Source organism: Rhynchophorus ferrugineus, unplaced genomic scaffold (assembly GCF_030347505.1).
Source record: "Rhynchophorus ferrugineus isolate W39M unplaced genomic scaffold, kcgeb_rfMv2 rfM7, whole genome shotgun sequence".
In the NCBI taxonomy this organism is placed as follows: Eukaryota; Metazoa; Arthropoda; class Insecta; order Coleoptera; family Curculionidae; genus Rhynchophorus; species Rhynchophorus ferrugineus.
Window position 1 is genome coordinate 10,919,585 of NW_027472586.1, and position 24,036 is coordinate 10,943,620.

Here is a 24,036-nt window from a genome sequence, read left to right on the forward strand (position 1 = left end):
CATATTAAATGAAGTAATATCTACACACATTAAACACTAATAAGAGCAAAACTGCAAATTCCATAAGTAGCACAGAACGCGATGAACTCAATCATCAAGTTCAGGAAAATGTATTGGTTGCTTGGCCGAAACTTCGAGCTATCAACTTACAACAAGCTTATTGTGTATCAGCAGATACTGAGACCATTATGGAGCTATGGAATTCAGTTTTGGGGCTGCGCCAGTGACTCCAACGTCCAGGTGTTTCAGAGGTTACCAAATAAGGCGCTAAAGTGTATTGCCAATGCGCCTTGGTATGTAAGCATTTGTGACCGAAGATATGCCGACTCCAGAAGCACGTCAATACGGAAGCCTCCAGACTTCTAAATGTGGTTAATGTCATTAGACGTCTCGGAAAGATGGAAAAGAACCTTTTTATCTTGCAAATGTTGGAACATTAAGTGATTGTTGTAGTTGTTTGTAAGTAGGTTAAGTCAGATTACATCAGAAACAATAATAAAACGTTGGTTTGTTGAGTTCAAACTTGGTCGTAGAGACACCGATGATGCAGAACGCAGTGAATGTCCAAATGAGGTGCAAATACTAGAAAACATGGAAAATATCCACAAAATCTTAAAGCTAACATCTTAAAGATATCAAAAGAACGTGTTGGTTTTACATTGTAGGAGAATTTGAGAATGAGAAAGGTCTGTTCAATGTGGGTACCGCGTTTGCTCACTGTTGACCAAAAACAGCGGAGCTGGAATGATTGTGTGGTTCTTGATGGAGATTACGTTGATGAATAAAGCCAATTTTGAATTAAAAAACGAGTCTCCTTTGTTACGCCCGGGACTTTTCAGCCCATGTGTCAATGTAAATAATATCGTTAACTAAATTTAACTTCCGCGTTACAGATATCTATATCGCTCGTTTGTTTTCCGGTAGTTTTTGAAACTGTAGAATGTAGGAAACGCCAAATGTTACTTGTATATCCAGCAACTAGAGTTAAACGATACCTTTGACTGTTGGAAAAGTAATATGTTGACAACAAAATCTAATAATTATAAGTTGTATCACCGAGTAAACTTAATTATCAACAGGATATCATCCATTTTCCAAACAGCTTTGGTACAACATCATCGAAAACAAAGTCCGGGTTCTATTAACGTCCTCCGTCTCCGTGTTTATTTTTCAATCAAGTATGCTGTATTTCCTTACACGAAATTTAATATTTCCTCCATTACTGTCTCCCCGTTTTTTCCGCCGGTGCGTCTCTCCCCCACCGCCGGGTCGCCCGGCCCAGTCCCCATCCGAATATTAAGATCGCGTCCCCTTCGCTGCCCCCTTCCTCCCCCATAGTTTCACACGTGTTGACGGCAATTCTTAGCAGGATATTTAGATACCATTTATTTTCTTCTGACGTCAGTCCCTCCGCCAGGCTGCGGCTATTGACCTGACTGACTGGCTGGCTCCCACCGTCTCCTCTCCACTCTAACCAACTTTTTTCCCCGTCTCTTTGCATCGCATACACTCACACTCGCAGGCACGCACACTTGCACATCTCGGATGGTAAGTTATAGAGTTACGACCGCTGGCCAAACACAAAAGGAAACGCTTTCCCGGTTTCCCTTTATTTTCGCTTTTCCCTCGATTCCGTGGTATCTGCTTACTGCCGGGTTGTTTTGTTTGTTCGGTCTCTTCTTGCTCATCTCTATCCCGCTCGGCGATATACGTATCGAAAGGATTGTTGGTCGGGGAGGGTGTCTGCGAAGACGTTTACAGATCGTTACTATCAGTTCGTTAGACTCTACCGACTTGGATTGATCGGTATTGGTCACTATATTTATATAAAGTAAATTACCCCCTCGAAATTAGAGATATGATAGAATAAAGGAGAAAGGCTAGAATAAATATTGGTACAGACTCAGAAACGCTGCAGATAAAAGAATGTCTAATAGAGTCAGTAATCAGACCAATTAAGAGACAAGAGAATATAGACAGAACTACTTCTACCACATTTTAATGGCCTAAGCTCGGAAAGATTATCTCAACAAAGACAAAGCTAATCCATTTTCACAATATCTAGTTAATGTATTTCAACAGAACCGTATATCAATTTATCAGCCCTAGGTAACTATAGAGTTGGTTTCTTCAGTGGAAGTTGTCATAGATATTTACAACACCCTAAGCCCTAAAATGGCTCCTGGAATTCTTTTTTTTGATAACATCTTTATTAGATACGCTTAGTACAATCTTAATTTACAATTAATTTATTACTACATTTCATTTGTACCTGGATTAATTCACAAGCAAGACGAGTGCGAGAAAATGCATCAATATGTATTCCTCAATTATAAAATTATAATAACTTAAGCTATAGTTTACACTAAAGATATACACTTTATATAAGTTCGTATGGTTTGGTTCGCTCAATCTTCTGACATCCTGCGCGTTGTCCAGTAGTTATATATTGCTTCCACGTTAGTATGGTTTGGTAATCTTCTTTCGTGTTTCAAGGCGAAATCTTGGATAACTTCGCAAATCCGTTTGATTTCCAGGTCATCGTGCGGTTCTTCGTTGGTTACGTAGCGATAGGTATGGTAATCAATCCAAGAAACTTGTTGTTGTTGACAGCGTTGGATGACTATTTGATTTGAATTTTTAGTGCAACCCTATATTTGCACCCCATATTTCCAAATGAGCCTTATGATTGTATTATAGATCAATTTCTTTTCTTTTAAATGAAGTTGGGAGTATCTTCCGACTAAGCAGTATAGTTGTTTTATTTTGGTTCTAATACGTTTTGTTTTTTGCATAACATGATAGGCAGAGATATGTCGTTTGCCATATTAATTGTGTCTTCAGTAAGGGTTCCAAGTAGCGTTTCGTTTGTTGTTGGGATGTCAGCAGTGTAGAGCAGATACAGAGGGTTTGTCAGGTTTTTTGAGCATAATTATTTGTGCCACCTTAAAGCATTCCAGAACATGCTTCAATCCTAAACAGGCATTAAATATATATGTTAACATGACAATTGCTTTTCGTGGCAGTTTTTTCAATAATCCAGGTGAAATGTCATCTATACCAGGCGCCAGGTATATATTTAGGATTGAGGTTGTCAATTTCAGTGGCAACTTCTAATGGAGAAATTAGATTTAGATCTACATCGGGTTGATAAACAGGAGATGTATACATGGTATGTGGTTTGGCGAGTACATTGGGATGCACTAATATTCTTTCAGAGTACTACGCACTAACACTCCGAATCACACTCGTTATGGGTTCTATGGGGATATCGGGCTGAATCAGTTTGTTGGACACATAATATGGCGCATTAACATATTCGACTCGCAACCCTTTATTCTGGAACCTCTGGAGGATATCTATGTCAGATTTGCTAGTACCCCACAGTTAAATACCAAATAGGTCTAAGTATTGTCTTATACAGCAAAACCTTGTTATCTAATGATAATTTAAATTTACGCCCTATCAGCCAGTACATTTGGTTTAGTTTAAACCTAAGCTGTTCGCGTTTTGTAACATTTTTTCCATGTCAAACGTCGATCGAAATGCATTTCCAGATATTTAACTTTGTCTGCTTGCGGAAGTTCATGATTATTCAATCTTAGTGAAGGGCATGTTCTTCTACAAAGAGTGAATGTTATATGGTGTAGATTTTGTCTCATTTGCTTTATTAAGCCATGTTTTCGACTCTCAATTTGACTTTGTTAAGTTGTTAAGAAGTTGGAGGTTTCTTGTGGGTGATATTGGACCCTCGTGTGTATCGTCAGCATATGTGATGAAAAGTGGATCTATTATTATGATCCAAAGAGAGAAAAATTATGGAGACTACGTGGTTATGCATCAATAGCAACGGCAAAGCCGAATATCAATAGCTCCAAGCTCAATGTTCTGAATTTGGTGGAATTAGCTTGATGTGGCTGATGTTACTTTTCAAGATGACAATGCTCGACCATATGTCACAAAACTGGCGAAAACATACATGGAAACATGAAAATGTGAAGTTCTACCCCACCCGCCGTGTTCTCCAGACCTTGCTTCTTCTGAATACTCCTTGTTTCGACATATGAGTCGTGACCTATTCGAGCAGGGCTTCACTTCTTATGAAAATACCATCGAGTCTGTAGATTCGTGGATAACCTCAAAACATATATCATTCTTTCGAGATGGAATTCGTAAATTGCCTGAAAGATGGTAAAAGTGTCCGCTATCGATGGACAATACTTTGAATAAAATCCAGTGTACCGATTTTTAACGATAAAGCTTCAAATTCATTAAAATTAATTTACAGGCCGTAACACAAAATTTAAACTGGAAATGTAAAGAAACCCGGTAGGCTATGGAAACGAAACCACCCGCAAGTCAATCGAACACCACCAATTCCGGCGGTAAATGCCTCCGATCTGGACACGCCTATTCCAAATATACCCGCCTGAAATGAAAAACTGACCCGGACATCACGCATAGGCGTCAATAATTCACCGACCATAAAGCGAAACCATCGGATAAAGAGCTCAATAAAAGGCGCGACGTCGTATCGCCATACGCTTCAATCAAATTCGGTTTTCCAGTGACGTCAACGAAACAAAAGTGGCCTTTTTATTGTCGTGATCTACCAGTTCGTTTGGGCGCTCATAATATTCGCTAATAGGGTCTTCTGTTAGATTCTCTTTTCGTATTTTTTTTTTGGTAGTAAAGTGTATGGTGTCAGTTTGATACTAAACCAACAATAAAATCGGTGTTATAAAGAACATTCAAACTCTCTTTAGTGACGAATCACTTTCGTTTCCTGATAGATTTATATGAAAATACTTTTGACTGTTTTATGGCAATAATAGCTAATATTTCGATTACTCTCTCGATTTTCGTTTTGTGGAAACATTTGTGGAGTATTCCATTCCATAGAGAACTTCCATTCTTTTTGCAGATCCATAGAACATTCGAATATAAAAGTAATTCTACCTCTTTCAAAATGAAATTATTAATTACGTGTTGATAGTATTCACTAATAATTTTTTTCCTTTTCTTTTTTATAGTTAGTACGTGAAGGAATATGCACATCTCCGTCTCGCTTATACTACCGTTGGAAAATATAAGCACATATAAAATTAACCGTTCCAAGCAATTATCTTCGTCTTTTCCTCTCTCACAATTTTACAGGAAAGGGTTCGTATATCTTCGTCTGACATCACGAATTGACAGAAAAAAAAACAGTCGAACCGTGCATTTGTCTGAAAATTGTAATTACTATTTTCAGTCGCTAGTTTTTGGGCTATCGACTATTTCGACTCTATTGCGACTATCTAATGTTTCGACTGTTTTCAGTCGATAGTTCCCAACGCTACTAATTGCTAATCTACAAGACTAATCTACAAGATACAAGATACCAATGTACAAGATGAAGATGAGCAAATTGCTACCGCAGAACTATTGTCAACTGCTGAGGTCATATCTTTCGGAAAGAACAAGCGGCATTCTCAACACTTAAACTTATTTCGTCTGGAGTTCTCCAAGGTGGTATCTTAGGACCACTCCCATATCTGCTCCACACGGTTGATATCCCAACAACAAAAGAAACAGTACATGGAACATTTTCCGACGACACAGTTATTATTGAAAAGATATATCTCTGTCTAACGCTGCAGAAAAATTACCAGTGATAGTTAACAAGATCTACAAATAGACGAATACAGCTTAATAGCTCCAAATCTGTCCATGTTAATTTTGAGTTGCCTAATTATGTCACTTAACGGATGTCCGATTCCCTAAAAAGAATCAGTTAAATACCTCACCATCCATCTAGATAGTAGGTTACATTGAAAACATCATGTTAGACAAAAGATAGAGTAGATCAGACTCAAAATCAAGCAAATGCATTGGTTAGTCGGGAGATCCTCAACTTGAGCTAAAATCAAAGATATTGGTTGATTCATTTATCATAAAATCGTTAGGACCTATAGGGTACAAATATGGGGTTATAACTAAAATAGAAAGAGACAAAATCTACCCTCAAAAAGTTCGTAGTACACTCAAATAAATAAATAAACACACCCCAGATCAGAATATAAAAAATAAAGTAATAAACTTACATCAAAATGATATTCGCCCACCGGAGGATTTAGTTTAATGGCTATTGTATCTTATGGATGCGAGATTAAGCTGCTTAATGGGCATTATTTTGTTGTGTGAGACGTAAACAAATTTTTCAGAAGTTTTTATTGTCCCACTATCAGATTGAGCCACCACTCACCACTTATACACTTCAGAGATCATAAGAAATACACCCAACACATCTATACATAAATTGTTTAGATAAATTAGCTCCTGTTTGTTTGTTTTTTTTGTTGAAACATTTATTTCCTACAAAAATAATACACTTTCTGGAAATACTAAGTATATCAAAATATTATTGAACAGTTTTTTTAAAATTAGTTATGTCTGATATTGAGAATAGGAAGAATGACAAAAGTTTTCAGGACTTTTCATTTAAAAATGGTCACAGTAATTGTTCTTCACAAAATATCACCACCATTTTATTTTGGAAGTTGGAATGTTCTTATGTTATTATTTTATTGGTTTATGTTACATACAATGTCAATAGATTCATCCAAAATCAAGCCACATCAGTCATATCATCCATCACATTGGTTAAGCACGATATAGCGACTGTTATTATATTCAATGATGGTTTATCATGTTTGTCGTGACAATTTACTATATTAAGAAAATATCTAGATGAGCAAAATACGGTTGGGATCATTATTATAGTTTTTAGATATGTATACTCGAAAATGGAAATTACACGCTACCAATTCTGGTGAGTTTAGACGATGTTATCTAGTTATATCTGAGGTATTTTCATCGTCCTTTTATTTTAAGTTTCCCCTACTTTATCGGGATTACAGAACGGTACAGCGTTTTCCAATGACCAATCTAAAGTTTGTTGATAAATATGTCCCGTTTTTATAGAAATTTCTGGATAATAAAGGGAACAAAAACCATCAATCAAGTGAAATTATTTCAGTGTGTGAAATGTTATTGACCACATAAAACACAAAATGTTTGTTATTTATCCAAATTTATATCCCCTTCAAAGCAAGTCTCTCGAAATAATACATTTAGGTTAACAAATAACTTCTTCAGTTCATGGACCATTGCCGCCATTTATCTTTTATGTGTTCTATTAACTGAAAACAGGCGACTTGAGATGGTAATTTGAGTTCTGGAAAGAGAAAGAAATCGAGCGAAGCTATATAAGGCGAATAAGATGGTTAGCCGATAAATTTTGGCTAGAAACAAGTAAAGTAGCGATACTAACTTTAGCAAAAGAAGTTGACAGAGAGAGGCAACTCTTCCTCCACATCCTTCTGTGATATTTCCAGTGATTCAGTACATGAAATTCCATTTCATGCAATTTCTTTTAGAATGACGAATTCCAAGTACTTTTTGATGTGGTATATGTTGAATAATTAATAAACTGTGTCATTGTTTATATATATATATATATATATATATAGTTAAAAAGAGACACAATGCTGTTTGATTTGTTCGAACGCGTAAACGAATGAGCCTGTCAAAGTCGTCTGGTTGCCAGACGTATGCAAAATCCTTAAAAGCAATAGTGATAATAGGTTATAGCACTAGCCTATAAACTATTGTGTCTGTATAACTAACTGTAGTTTTTAGATGTACTATAATGTTAAAATAAATTTTATTTGATAACACTTTTAGGTTAGACCTCTGTTGTATGTCAAAGCCAAACTGATCAAAAACTCAGAGTTGATGCGGCAACATTGTGACGTTTGACGTCACCAATTTAGATGACATATGCACAAAATAACTTTGAATGGCTATGAATTCAACAAGACAAAGAGGGAACAACTCTAAAACGAGATAAATTAAATAATATAAAATTGCAATGCCTTTTTCTAAAGTTAACTGCATCTAAATCGATAATATTAGAGACAATGACAATGTCTACTGCTTTTAGGGCAAGGAAACCGGGAACTTTGCACCGCTTCATCCACCGGGACTGCTTTTGGAAGATTAGAACCTCATTCTCCTTCGCTGGAGTCTATAAAAAAGAAAAATAGGATATGGGGGGCGCAAAATAGACTGCGTGTAAGTCAACGTAGGCGACGGCTCGGTGAAAATAACCTTGAAAGATGTCAGTTGTCGAGTTATTTAGATTTATTGTGTGGCGTTAAGGCTTGTTTACTTAATCTTAATTACAATAATTTGCGTCATATTAATTACAATTTTAATTATATTCGCAAGTAGGTGAAATGATTAAAATATACGTCTCATTCTTAGATTAATATTAATTAAATTCCCGATTTTACTATGCGCAAAAATTACGAGGGTTACAGGAGAATAGGAGAAAATCTACGCTAAACTTTTATTCTTAAGCTTGAAACTGATGAATTTTTATCTCATAATATATCGTGAACAAGTTTCTCTCGACAAACACCAATTTTTTTTTCATTTATTTAGCGTTGATATTTACATTCGATGTTGTTTACGATACAATTTTTGTTTTGTTTTTACTAGTTCAAAAAATGTAAGGTAATGATTCATAAAATATTAAAATTTATACACTTGTTAATATAAGGTCGGGAAAAACTAATACAGCCGTTTTCGAGTGTTGTTTAACATAGTACATTATTAATTATTATATAGTGTGTTCGGAAATTTAATTTGTCACTAAAATTGTGGAATCCTGATTAAAATCACCGGCATTCAAGTAGACGACGAGCTACCTCTCCATCTAACCGCACTGATGGCCAACAAGAGACAATTATCATAGTGATAATAACGAAAATATCATTGGATCGGATGCTATCTGACGATCATAATGAGACGATCGATGAGAATGATAGATGTAGGTGATGTACCGTTTTGATTGGCCGTTCCAGGTGAAAATCAGAGATACTCTCTCCAGCCGGAAAACCATCGACCACAAGGTACCCTCCTGGCACCCGCTTTATCTATCTTTTTCGTTCAGATATCCCTAGGACAAATAATCGCAGAGGAGAGATTTATTATTCCAGACCATCAATTTGGCTTCCGTAATAAACACGGAACAACAGAACAAATATATAGATTAGGCAACCAAATTAACAAAAACTTAAACGATAAAAAATATTTCTCAGGCCTTCGACAAGGTGTGGCTCACTGGACTGCATGTTAAACTGAAAAAGCTTAGATGGGCTTTGAAAGTGGCCATACGCAGTTTCAACTGCTAAAATACTGCTGCTCACAGACAAACATTTTATTGTCAAACAGGGTGACGAATACAATGACCTATACCTAATATATTCGGGTGTTCTGCGGGGCAGTGTTCTTGGCCCATTCTGGTATCTATTGTATACAGCTGACCTGTGGACCTCAAGACACACTACTGTTGAAACATATGCTGATGACACAGTGCTTTTATCATCACACAAGGATCCAATATCAGCCACAAGAAACCTCCAACTTCATCTTAACAAAGTCGAATTGTGGTTGAAAACGTAGCGTATCAAAGCAAATGAGTCAAAATCTACCCATGTGACATTCACCCTTTGTAGAAGAACATGTCACTCAGTAACATTGAATAGTCATGAACTTCCGCAAGCAGACAACGTTAAATATCTGGGAATGCATTTTGATCGACATTCAACATGGAAAAAAGGTATAGTAACAAAACTCAAACAGCTTGGGCGTAAACTAAACTAAATGTATTGGCTTATAGGGCATGAATCTAAATTATCCTTAGATAACAAGGTTTTGTTGTCTAAGTCAATACTTAGGTCCATTTGGACCTATAGCATTGAACAGTGGGGTACTACTAGTAAATATAACATAGCTATCCTCCAGAGGTTCCAGAATAAAGTGTTGCGAGTCATCGTCGATACCCCATATTACGTCTCCAACAACAAACTGTTTCAGCGCGATATCTTCTTAGAACACATAATTAGTGTGATTCGAAGTTTTAGTGCAAAGTACTCTGAAAGATTATTAGTGCATCCCAATGCGGCTCAAACGCAAACTGCCATACGAACTGATTAAAACACACATACAGTGAGATATAATAATCTCTAGTTAGAAGTTCTAGTTCTCTAGTAAGTTAGAATAGTCTTTAGAATTTGTTAGGATAGATTTAGAATAAGTTAGAACAGTATTCAGAATAAGATCTAGATTATAAGATTGTGCAGCAGATCACTTACTGAAGCGATCTTCTACATGTCAGTATAGTTATATTGTATAACGGAAATCATACAATAATACTTATTGCCCACGGGAAGATTGTTGAAGTTCTAAGAGATTAATTAAAAAAAATGAAAATGCGTATTTATGTCAAGTAAAAGTCAGGATACTTAAGAAAATATCTTCAAATAGTAGAATAATACAACAGCTAATGTGAATATCTTCTCATACATACTTATATATGTTTAATATACCTTTCATAGTATTCGTACGTGATTTTGCAGATATCTGAATAGAATAAAAATTGCTGTAACAATACCAGACCGAACTGCTCCAAAATTGTTTAAAACCCATTAGTCCCGATTCACTAACAAGCGATTTTGATTTATCGAACACAATTTTTTTTTATTCGACCTGTTTATGATCCGTGTTTCCTTTTTCCATCCTCTAGCATTGTGCGATTTTAACGGGACCTTAATCTGTTAATATCCTCCGTATATGGCATCTACCATATATACGACATGTCATGAACTAGCTGAGATCACTCTGATGAGAAAGATTTTGGTGATAACGAGCGTTATTATGCGAGATGAATGTCAGTAACTTGTTTTTTTATAGTTTACATATATTGTGCTATATGGTATGGGTTTTTTTCGCCGATATAGTAGAAAACCGGTATATTAACAAGGTTTAAACTTTTATTTTGGTGTTGGGTTTTGTAGGGTAATTAAAATCGCAACTATTGGGATTAATATCGTCATCGTCCGTATTTAGAATTTATCATTTAAAAGACGTCACCAGGATTTTTTTAATATTTTTTTTTGGAAGAATTCAAGGTTTCTAATGAATTAGTCTACGAAAATTTTGTAGAGCGTTTTTGTGGTTGTATTGCATTTAATGAAGCTTACTTTGAAAGTAACGCAAAGTAACTTTTGACGTAAATATAACGTGATATATAAACATTGTATTGGTAATTTATCTCAACAAAATTTCAACTAGTCGTACATAAGTTGCCGTTGTATAAGCATATAAACAACAATGTTATGAATCGTCCTAAATATATACTTAGTTTTTAAGTAAGTAACAGAGTAAAATTATAATAATTAAATAAAATTGAGCAAATATATTTATCAAGGCTATGAAATATATTAACTAGGCAAAATTTAAAACGCAAACAGCTATTAGTCACTGAGGACGAGGTCTGGGCAATTTGGTGGGTGCCAGAACACTTTTAAACAAATCTACTTCAATTTTATCACTACTGTTTTGAAATGAACGAAAATTGCTTCACTAAAATCACTAAACTTGTACACTAAGTACCAGACTGCCATCAATTTATGGCATATAGGATTGCTATATTATCTTTAGGCACATTAGGAGAACCATCTCTATTTCAGGACCAATACTTATTGAATGATCATCGTTTCATTTACTTAATGGGCGACAAAATAATGTATCTTCATTAATAGTCAATATACATTAAAACGAGAGACAATTTGGAGCTACTCAGAATTTATTAGTAACAATATATGGTATTGAATTAGTAACATTATTATTTAACTCTGAGTATTTAAAATGCGGGTTTAATCTCGTTGAATGTTCATTAGATTCGGAGCAACCTTACTGAAAGGGAGATTAACTTTACCAATATCCTTCTCTCTGTGTTTCTTTTGGTTATGGTTATGTCACATGCTGTTACCACAAATTCATGCATTCTATGAAGATTGTGTAGCAATAGTAGTGTGTTGAAAAGCACGCTGACCAATATATTCGGCAATTTGGAGGGAGAGTTCCATAAAAAGGGAGGTATTTAGTTATTGAGCTTAATCAGGGTATTGTGAAATGTTTGTCATTCGTTTTGTCTTGTTCTATAGGATCAAATTAATGGTAAAATACTTTATTTGTTTCAAGTTATTGTTGTATCTTAATTTGAATGAGTTTTGGATTTTATAGAGTGTATATCACGTCTTGATTGTTGTCTTTTGTGGTGGTTTGGTGAAAGTTTCCAGTAGGAAATATTTTGGAGCCCCCATTTTATTTATGGGTTTATCTGGGATGGACCTAATGAATAACGTGGGCACTAAACCGCGGTCCTTGCCATTAAGTCTACCGACTCCCGAATATCTAACTAAGAGATTATTCCAGAAGATAACTGGTCTGACCCAGCCTGGTTAAGCACGTAAGTGCATAAGTGAAGCACGTCGTATGCAGTATTGCTAGAAGCCATCTTGTTTCAACTCCGTATTCTTATATTTCATATTTTGGCAACCTGATAAAAAACTGACTTATATTTGTCATCACTCAGAATTTTGATAATCAGTCTCATATGGAATAAGTACTCCGATACCTAGTTAGTGAATATACGACTCTTTTTGTTGTCCTTTAGAGTCTGCAGCTACTACTGAGTTTTAGTTTTATAATTGCTTCTCTTGTGCAGCTGCAGGTTTAAATTAACGCCAAATTCAAATCTCAGATTGATATGGTAGTAGGAGAGCTGTAGCTAGATTTTTACTAAGTTGGTTTAGTGATTTGCATCCATTACTTATATGAATCCATGGTAATTTGAACTATGAAAATTATCATCAAGGTTATGGCCACAGAGTATTACGTCTTCCCCCATCAATGCATATTTAAGCCAATTGAGTTGATATGGGGTATTGCAAAGAATTATTACAATGAACATTCAGGCCGAGGAGGATATCCAAACCTGAACTGTCTGGATTTATGGAAAGAAGCATTGTCAAAAATAACACCTTCGGTTTGGATGAGCTCGATCAGACACAATGTAGAAGAAATTGACAAATGATGGAATTGTGAACAAATGTTAGCTAGATTGGAATTTAACAGCTTAGTTATTCACTTTATTAGTGTTTCTGAAAGTGACAGTGATTGAATATATCTATATAAAGGTTGTTTTATGATTCAGTGCTGACAACTAAAGGTTAGTATGTAATTAATATACTTTAACTGTAGGAAATTGTATGATAGAGTGTGAAATGAACGTTCGGTAGAAATGTATGAGGAGAGATATGGCAAATGCATTGAGGATAATGCAGTGATTTTAATGTAGTTTTATCAAGAAAGATGTATACATGTATGTTAGTAACAGAACAAACTAAGGAAAAGTATAGTAATATCAAAATGACTTTACAAGGAAACATTGCATCGAAGGAAACAAAAACTAAGCGTAAAAGGTAAATTGCTCTCTAGTGAAACATAAAAAGACGCACCCAGAAATCTACCTATACTAGTGTGGAAAAAATTTCAATGTAAATATAATAAAATAACTCTAATAATTATTATTATTTTATAATCAATTATACTTTTAAGTTCATCGATGATATATGCATTAGATGTACTATAATAGTAAAATAAATTATAATACATAACATTTTTGTTTCATTATTTTATTTAGTTTAGAATTTTGTTGTATGTCACAGTCAACATGTACTAAAATTCATAGTTGGTGCGGCAATATTGCAACGTTTTGACAGATCACGTGGGTTCACTGCTGTTTTGAACTGACTATCTTATATATAAAATTCTCATGTTACAATGTTCCGAGACGGCTTGACCGATTCTTATGAAATTTTTTTATGCATATTCAGTAGGTCTGAGAATAGGCTACTATCTATTTTTCAAACCCCTAAGTCATAAGGGGTGTCCACCCCATTTTTTTAAAAAATTTTTTGAATAATTTTTTTTTGTTGTAGCAGTAAAAAATACATACAACCCTAAATGTTCACTTTTCTATAACCAACCCCTGCTTTTTAATAGTAATTTTAATAATTTTATCATTTTTTATCCCGCTCGATAATATCAATAATTATCACTTGGTAAGTTATTCCCCCATGTGTCTACCGGTGTCACTTCTCACCCAGTAAACATCACGGAGTAGAGATGACAACGAATATGGTCTCCTATTTCTCTCAAACAATAAGTCTTCCCTCACTCCCTCTACAGTTTTCGGCTACTATTAGTTTATGCGACAAGCGTAGTGGTTAATCAATTTTGCTATCTCAGTGTAACTCTCGTATCAAATATATTATCAAGTAACTTTATTATTTATTTATTAATAACTAATATTATGAAATATAATTTATTATTAATAAATAATAAAATTGTCAATTTTGAGTGTAATTCGCACAATAATTAATTAACTGATTAAGTGATTTACATAACCTCTAAAATACTCAGCACGTGTCACGAGTTCCCGCAAACAACGGCTACTGAGTTGTAAGTATGAATTATTCGTATACGTTTATTATAAAATCAAAAATTATTCGTTCTTATTTATAACGAAAATATTGTTGGGAATTGTGAAAAACGAATTCGGTGAAAATTTTTTTGTGTTTACTTATAAGAGCTCTAACTTCTACAGATTTTTTTCACTATTTCTAACAATATGTATTTTCGTTATAATTAAGAAAAAGATCGCTTTCGTGAAATTAATATTTACATGTATATTTAATGTAAGCAAAGATAAAATAAATTATTAATATAAAACTTTCATTATTAAATAATTCAATCAGTTCTATTCATGTGTGTTTAGTATTGTACAGTCAACAAATAATTCTAGAAGCATTCGAAATAGAACAGCCCAAAGAACCGAAGAACAAGTTCAGGAAGAAAATACCAGAGGGCGTGTGAGAATGGCGCAATTGCGTCAAGAACAAAACAAAGACGGACTAAGAAAAATATTGTTCACGCTGTAGCATTAACAGATTTATATTATGTAATGTATTAATGACATAAATAATTATTACTTAAAATAAATTATAATAAATTAAAAAAATTAATGTTTGGTGTTTTATTATTTTTATATTCCCTCATTGTTCACAGCGCTCCATGCCTTTTTCATTCATATACCACATCCTTACACCTCTATAAATCCTCTAGAAATTATTTACGTGGCAAAACCACGTTTGCCGGGTCAGCTAGTATATATACATATATGATAATGATTTACATTATGATTTCAACGTCAACAACTGAATAAAAAACCATAAATGACCCGAACAGAAAAAACTTTATGATAATGTACGTGGTATCGCAGCAAGACCGACAACATTTCACAATACCCTCGTAAAATCTACGGGACATCGACACTGTTTTGTAGCTCATTCCGGATTAGGTCTAATAGATTTTTAGGGCGAAATTTATGGGCTCGTCTGGATATATAGTTAGCTATTAAACTGGAGATTGATGGTGTTGATATCTCGTCTCGTTTGACGCACACGGAACAACGTGCTGCGAATCGATAGAGTGTGGAATTGGTCGCAGTGTGCTATGTCGGCGTGCGTTCAAGCTGAGGGGATTTGGCAGGGAAGGTGTTAATGTACCTGGTGAAGACGGCGGCAACGAACCAGGCCAGGAGACAGATGAGCGACGCCCTGGCTTTAGTGCATATGTAGCTGGCCTTCAGCGGCTTGCAGATGGCGTAGTACCGCTCGAAACTGATGGCCAGGATGGTGAGGACTGATGCGTGAGCCACGGTCAGTTCCACGAAAGGGACTGCTTTGCCTGCAAAACAGAATTGTTTAGAATTTTTTATCAGTCTTGATAGTTACATGAAAATAAAAATATTTTAAACAATATAACCTAAAGACTGAAAAGGGAAATACTGGAAATTAAAAACAAAACCATAAAGGACTATCTGAGAAATTTAACACATGATAAAGAAACTGATTATTCACTCTGGAAAGCCACAAAACATGTAAAGCACTCATATCTACACAGTCCATTTATAAGAGATCTATGTGGGAATTGGGCACGTGTCAATCACCAAAAAACAGAAGCATTTGCTGAATATCTAGAAAAAACTTTCAATCTAATATTGAATATAATTTGCTGAACATTCGATGATTGAATTAGTCACGCTGAAAGAGCTAACCAAAGTTAGTAAAACTGACATTAAACCTAGGAAAACACCAGGCTACGATTTAATAACAGGATAATTATATTTAGGTTAAAACATGTCCCAGGCATTTAGAAGATGGTGGAAATTATAATGATCACCAAACTAATTGGAATTCACCAAACGAAATATAAGCCTATAGACCTATATCACTGCTGCCAGGAATATCTAAGGTTTTTGAAAAATTCCTGTTGAAAAGAATAAAACTGATCATAAAGCGAAAAAACCTAATACCAACACACCAGTTTGGGTTTATTAACAAGCATTCAACAATTGACCAGATCCACAGAATAACAGATGTTATAAAAAAGCCTTCGAAAGTAAAATGTATGCTCAGCTATATTCTTAGATGAAGCACAAGCCTTCGATACGGTTTGGCATGAAGGCCTTGTTCATAAACTACAGAAAATGTTACCAAAACAACACACCGAACTACTAAAATTGTACATTCCAAACAGAATGTTTAGAGTCAAACAAGAAGAAGCTTACTCTACAATAAAAGAAGCTAAAGCAGGTGTACAACAAGGAAGTATACTGGGAAGATGATACTGCGATTATAGCTGTCGGAGACAATAGTGAAGTCTCACGAAAATTACAACAGGTATGTGACAATATAAATAATTGGACATAACCTTGGAAAATAAAAATTAATGAAAGTAAATCTGTGCATGTGCAGTTTACTTACAATCAGACCGTACAAGCACTAGTAATATTAAATAATACTATCATTCCATATAGCAACAACGGTAAATATCTCGGAATGAATCTTGATGCCAAACTTCGCTGGAAGGAACATATAAAGAAGAAAAGGAAAGAACTGGAATTGAAATATAGGAAAACGTACTGGCTAATTGGAATAAATTCACAATTATCAGTACAGAATAGATTGCTACTATATAAGCCAATACTGAAACCTATATGGACATAGTGCAATTGGGATGTTCTGCAAAGAATAACATAAATAAAATACAAATATTTCAGAATAAAGTCCAGAGAGGTATTGTGGACGCACCCAAATACTACAGGACTGACTACTATATCGAGACCTTCAGATACCCACAGTCAGTCAAGAAATCAAGAGAATTGCAAGGGGACATGAGGAAAGACTCCATTATTATGAGAATATTGATGTATTGCAGATTTTGGATACCACCAGAACAGGGCACATACTCCAAAGAATCAAACCATCTGATCTTGTGTAGTGTTGTGTAGTGAGGTGCATATAATAAAAAAATACAGCAGTGACATGTATAAATATTATTTCACCAGAGACTGAGATAGGGGTTCTCAATGGGTTCTCCTAGTTATTTATCTAGATTTAAGTCTTCATAAAGACAAATTGTAGGTTAGACGAAAACGACTAGTAACAATGTAACAATTAAATAATGAAAAAGTCTACAACCTGATGAAATTTATATATTTACAATAAAGCGCTGGGGACATGTACATCTTTCTATATGTACATTTTGATTCTGAACTTCTGAACTTGAAAATAACTCAATGACTTGTACAATATATAAACAATGATGATAATGTTGCTCCGTGAAGTTATTAAACAACCTAGTGTATAATCTGGTAATTCTAATAGTTTAATTCTATTTGCAGCGATATGAGGAATTTATAACTTCCTTGTTATCTGTATATTTACAGATCATCGCTTTCTCAAGCCTGCTTTGTGTGATATATCGAGAAAATTCCCAATTACGCATGGTCGTAGCAAATATTTTGCGAGCACTGATTTATTTGAGCGCAGAGGAAAAACATACGCCAAAATATATGGATCTGGAAACCTGTAAATTATACTGGAAAAAAGCGAATGGTTTACCTTATGGATCGTAAAAATGGAGATCGCTACCATTGCCGCATATGAATAAACAGAAAACCCTTGTACAGGACAGTTCGATGTTTTATTTTAATACTTGCGTCATTTTTATAGTAGAATTTTATATCTAAAACAGTATTCCTAAAGTGATTAGCCTTTTTGTTTAATCTTGCAGTGTGTAATTTACTGGGTGGAGTCGGGACTTTGGTAGGACACCCAAATAATTGTCCAAGAGTCGTCGGAAATATATAAAAAACTTTCTTAGCTACTAATTGGTACAATGTTGCATATTATAAAACATGACAACGAATCCGTAGTAGATAAGTCGTTAACAGAATCGTAGAGCGTATTACAAAAGGCCAGAAATATATCATAAGATCATATGTTTAGTATAAGACAAATAATTGAAAAAATTCAACGCTGGAAAAAAAACATTTACTGATTTAGAAAATACATTTGACAGAGCATAAGAGGGGAAAAAGCTACGGGTTATATTAAATTAAAATAACATGATATTAAAAACTTTAAAAATCCAAGGAGAGTAAATATTAAGACCAACTCTGTTTATTATGTTAATGGGGTACAAGAATATGGAAAACACAGAAATGCCGATGGTAGCTTTTGCAGATGATATAATAATAACAACTGACAAACCAGAAAATCTACAAACCTACATCTTAAACAGGTGGAATATGATAACAAGATAATATAGAGTGATAGTGAATAAAAAGAAAACGAAAGTTATATAAATATATTAGTAATAAATATCTAAATCGGTTCGTGGTTCTAAATAGCAAATTCGTTCATAAAAAGGAAATATTAAGCAAAACTAAAATAGAAGTGTACAAAGCGATTTACAATTACAGTCCAGTCCTGATATTGGCTTGCAAGACCAGTGTATTGTGAAAGAGAGATAAAAATAAGATACAAGCAGAAGAGTCAGTGGTATAACAATGATGGACAGGATGAGACGTAAAGAAATAAGGAAATACTTCAATATTAGATCAGCGGAAGCGGACATACTAACGACACAACTCAGTCGATGGGGATACTTACAATGCACGTAGGACACAAGACAGATAAAGAAGAAGAAAGAGAGAAGAACAAAAACAGAGGATGAGCAGAAACAGGAAAAATGAAAGGAACTTATACTTGAGTCAAAAGGGAATATACACTAAGCAACACACCTACATCTTTATGTTGCATGAAAGCTGTTTTATTTGAACTGACAGTTTTTTGACCTTGGTTGGTTTGAGGAAAAGTAACCATACTTGCAAACCGCAATCAAGGGTTTTAATCTACACAGGAGAGGGAAGAGTTTTTATACGCCAACATTTTTGACAATATCCTGTTGGCTGCCGGCTTGGTGGCGCAGTGGTAAAGGCGATGGGACAGTCCGCCTACTGATGCGATAGCCGCGGGTTCGAATCCTCCTGGGGCATGGTCGTAAATTTATGTTTGTGATTGTTTAAAATTTGTGAATGTTCTAGGCAAGAGTGTAAAATCCGACAAGGAAAATCATCCTAGTCACGCCAGTAACCAGGCTGGGTAAGACCGGATGTCTTCTGGGATGATTTCTAAAGTTGGTCACTCGCCAGTCGGTAGTTGTTGGATTTGATCTAGCCATTTTAAACGGCAATTGTATATGTCAAGTAGTCCAGTGAATATGAGCAAAAATTTGTAAAGCGTTGTTAATTTTGTATTCAAAATCAAAGTGTACAAGATGCTGTCTAAAAACTGTCTATTCTCTGTACATCAGAAAATCGAATCTAATGATATCAGTGGAAATGTGAAGCCTTCGCGATAACAATCACAGAAAATAGTTTTTCTTGGTGTATCCATTACAGCTCCCAAGAAAAAAACATCCTACCGGACAGTTTAATCCATTAGATATATTAGTTTTCGATTGCATCGGATTCTAACACGTCAAATAGATAAATTTAAGCTCCCTAAATAACGCGGGGCCGGGAATGCATTCTGCACCCATAAATCCACGTCAAAAAATTCATTCTGTCCCGATAGATTTACTGCCGCCACCCTTCTGTCTACCATCGTAGAAACAATGAGGTTCGGTATAAGTAATTTATTTTTATATCCCTTTGTTACCAGGAACAGTTTGTCTGTAATATCAATGGTATTTCCAGTTGCAAGCGCTTAAATTTTCACAGAAATAACGTAGAGCGGTCAAATTTGGAGCTTTGAGCAACTATTATGGGATTTTTTTTTCAAATATGGAGCTCAATACGATGGTACAAGCTCGTTGATCGATTTGATGTTCGCTGATGATAACGCTCTATTCGGTGATAGAGATGTTGAGGCTTCTAGCATTCTTCATGATATAGTTCGCACTGCAGAACCATACATCTTGAAAATTAATAAAGAGAAGAACAAAATATTCACAACTAATGGATTGATATTATTACACGGCTTTACGGCTGCTATTATAAATCCGAGGATTCAGTTAAAGGAAATTAGTTCACGTATTTAGGATCAGTAATACAGGAAAATAAAGTGAAAAAAGCTGTTTTTACAGTGGCTTTTGCTTCTCTAATATGGTTCATATAGAAGAGATAAAGTATTTCAATAAATACTAAAATTAGCATCTTTTGAACGTTTATCTTGTCAGTCCTTCTGTATGGCTGACATTTGTAAGCTTGAGGTTTTTCACATGCGAAGGCAAAATCTAAACAAGTCATCAAATATTATTTATTCTAACATTAAGGTACATTTAACGCATATATTATGGACTTAAACGACAGTTAATTACTCACCCATAATAGTTTGTAGGTTAGAGTTGTTTTATTATATTTACACTGAAGTATTTCCCTATGAGGTAGAATTCTAGGCGTAATTTCCAGACGTTTCTGGCGTTTTCAATTAGAATAGTTAGAAGTATTAAGCAGCGATTTGAAATTCACCAACAGAAGCAAAGTGCAAAAGCAACGGTTGCCGTTTTATAACCTCTAATTATTAGCACTAATGTTTTGAAGACATTTGACAATCGGTTGAATTTTACAGGCTGATTCGATTGCATGACTATATATAACAAGTCAATAGAAAAGTCCCCGGCCTACCATAGTAAAACACATTTTTAACAAAAATACTTTTTTTTTATTCAACATAGTCCCCTTCAACGGTGATACACTGATTATAGCGACCCTCCAACTTTTCGATACCATTTTTGTAGTACGATGTGTCCTTTGCTTCAAAATAGGCTTCAGTTTCTCTCCTCTTCATTCGACGAAAATTTCTTTCCAGCGAGCATTATTTTTAGATCTGAGAACAGGAAATAGTCGCTGGGGGCCAGATCTGGAGAATACCATGGATGAGGAAGCAATTCGAAGCGCAATTCATGGATTTTTGACACGGTGCATTGTCTTGGTGAAGCAACACTTTCTTTTTCTTCAAATGCGGTCGTTTTTCGGCAATTTCGTTCTTCAAACGGTCCAATAATGCTATGTAATAGTCGCTGTTGATGGCCCTTCCTTTTCCAAGGCAGTCAATACAAATTATTCCATGGGTATTCCAAAATACAGACGCCATAACCTTGCCAGCTGACTGTTGCGTTTTCCCACGCTTTGGAGCGGGTTCATCGTGTGCAGTCCACTCGGATGACTGTTGATTGGACTTCGGAGTAAAATGATGGAGCGATGTTTCATCCATTGTTACATATCGACGCAAGAACTCCGAATCATCAACTCGTCGTTGTTTTTGGTCAAAAGTGAGCTCGCGCGGCGCCCACTTTGCGCAGAGCTTTTTCATACACAAATATTCGTGAATGATTTGATCTACATATTCAGTTGATATACTTAGAGTGTCTGCCCTTTCATTCAATTTAAATTTACGGTCATTCAAAATCATTTTGTGGTTTTTTAAAATGTTTTCGTCGGTAACAACTTCTTTTGGGCGTCCATGGCGTTCTCGGTCTTCGGTACTCATTTCACCACGTCTAAACTTAGCATACCAATCCTTGATGGTTGTTTTTCCTGTTACAGTGTCCGGAAACTCGGCACCAAGCCAAGTTTTTGCTTTAACTTTTAACATTGTTTCCCTTCAAAAAGCAATATTCCTTTTTATCAATTTTTTTTACAATAACAAAAATTGTTTCACTCAAAATGCTATAATTCACAAACTAATGATCCGACAGCTGTCAAATTTATACACACATTTTTTGAGGGTTAGGGCTAACCACAAAACAAAAGGATTTATTTCTAGTAGCGCCATCTATGTGTCAGGCCGGAGACTTTTTAATTCATCTGATATATATTTTCGAGTTTGTATTAGAAATTAAGTCATTTGTTTAAGATGAAACAATCAGAATTTCTGTAGCGAAATCGACCTTTTGAGTGAGAGATACAGAAAACACTTCTGATAAATATAAGGATCAAAACGGCCACATATGGAAAAATTTAATAAAGAATGTTTTGCAGCACGAAAACAATATTGGTGTATTTGTATTGATTGAGGAACAGATACCCTTCCCGAGCGCTGGGGCTATGGATTCATGATGATGATTATAACTGAATAAATGCTATATATAATGTTAAACATAACAAAAAATGATCAATTAATGAGGCAGTATTTAAATATCTAGTAAATAAACGTCGAAAACATTAATAAAAAATAATAATAACATCTCCAGAAAGAAAACAACGAACCATATCGACGTTTCTCACTTTATAATATCGACTGAATGAAGAGGACGCCTCCCCCTCAATTGAGACGATACTATTAAGCTAACAAAGCGTGCGACAAAAGAAAAACAATTCGGTTTCTTGAACTGGAAAAAATGCGCCTTTTATTAAAGCCATAATTTAGCGTCGGCGTCACTAAATGACAACGAGGCACCCCCCTCGTGGAGAGCGCCGCCCCGAAATGACGCCCCAAACCCCCGTTCTGTCATCGATCTCGACCTTCGAAGGTGATAGTAAACCGTTCCGTGATCCCGTCTAACTGTTCGGATGATTTTAATCGCGCGGCAATGTGGCTTTCATTAACCGTTTAATTGGTCGTAATGATGTGGTGTAGTGGGGCGGTAATCTCACGAAATCTCGGAGATATTCAACTGATTTAGGGTCGATTGCTCGCATATTGAATTTGATATGTCGGCAGCCACGATAAGTTTTCGTAATTTTTTTAAATGATTGCCACGGCATTGCAATGCTTATATGTGTGTTGTTTACAAAAATAAGGTATGTCTCAGTACTGTGAATACGGTAGTACCCAGCCTGGTTTCTGGTGTAACTGGGATGGTTATTGCCTGTCGAATGTTCTATTGTTGCCTATAAAGACATTTATAATTATAATCACAAACATAAAGTGCATCCATGTCCCACCAGGATTCGAACCCGTGACAATCGCAGCAGTAAGAGTCCGTCTGACCAGTCGGTCCAGTCAGACCGTCCCGTCGCATTGACCACTGCGTCAATCAAGCCGGCAACATGTATTTTTAAAGTATTTTAGAGTTCATCCCGACTGATATTTATAGTTAGTTTGATATTCGAACCATATTCTTTGAATTTATGTCTAACACCTGGTGAATAACCATCTAGAGACCATCCGAGAAGTATATTCGGAACGTCCTTGGCGGGATTTGAACTCGCAACAATCGCAGGAGTAGAAAGAATGTACTATAGTCTTAACCTCTAACCTCTAGTGGTTCGACAATATGTCCAGTGGTAATGAGCATTTCTTATAATAACTATTAGTTACATGAAATGTAGTAGATCGCTTCAGTAAGTCAGCTCCTGTGTAAATAAAGTATTTTATTCCAAACCTTACTTTTAAGTCTGTATCTGTCCATTAAATAAAGTGCATCCATGTCCCACCACGATTCGAACCCGTGACAATTTCAGCAGTAATAGTCCGTCTGACCAGTCGATCCAGTCAGACCGTCCCATCGCATTGACCACTGCGTCAATCAAGCCGGCAACACGTATTTTTAATGTATTTTAGAGTTCATCCCGACTGATATTTATAGTTAGTTTGATATTCGAACCATATTCTTTAAATGTAAGTCTAACACCTGGTGAATAACCATTTAGAGACCATCCCAGAAGTATATTCGTAACGTCCTTGGCGGGATTTGAACTCGCAACAATCGCAGGAGTAG

The 24,036-nt window shown here is 35.4% G+C and overlaps 1 protein-coding gene across 2 annotated transcripts in view; it reads right to left on the reverse strand.

Annotated features, from left to right (window-relative positions):
- ETHR (ecdysis triggering hormone receptor) overlaps positions 1-24,036 on the reverse strand; it is a 169,080-nt gene that overhangs the window by 15,990 nt on the left and 129,054 nt on the right. For both annotated transcript variants that reach the window (XM_076409576.1, XM_076409575.1), the window contains exon 4: positions 15,528-15,708. In XM_076409576.1, coding sequence (XP_076265691.1) covers positions 15,528-15,708 — 181 coding nt within the window. The remainder of the gene's footprint in view (positions 1-15,527; positions 15,709-24,036) is intronic.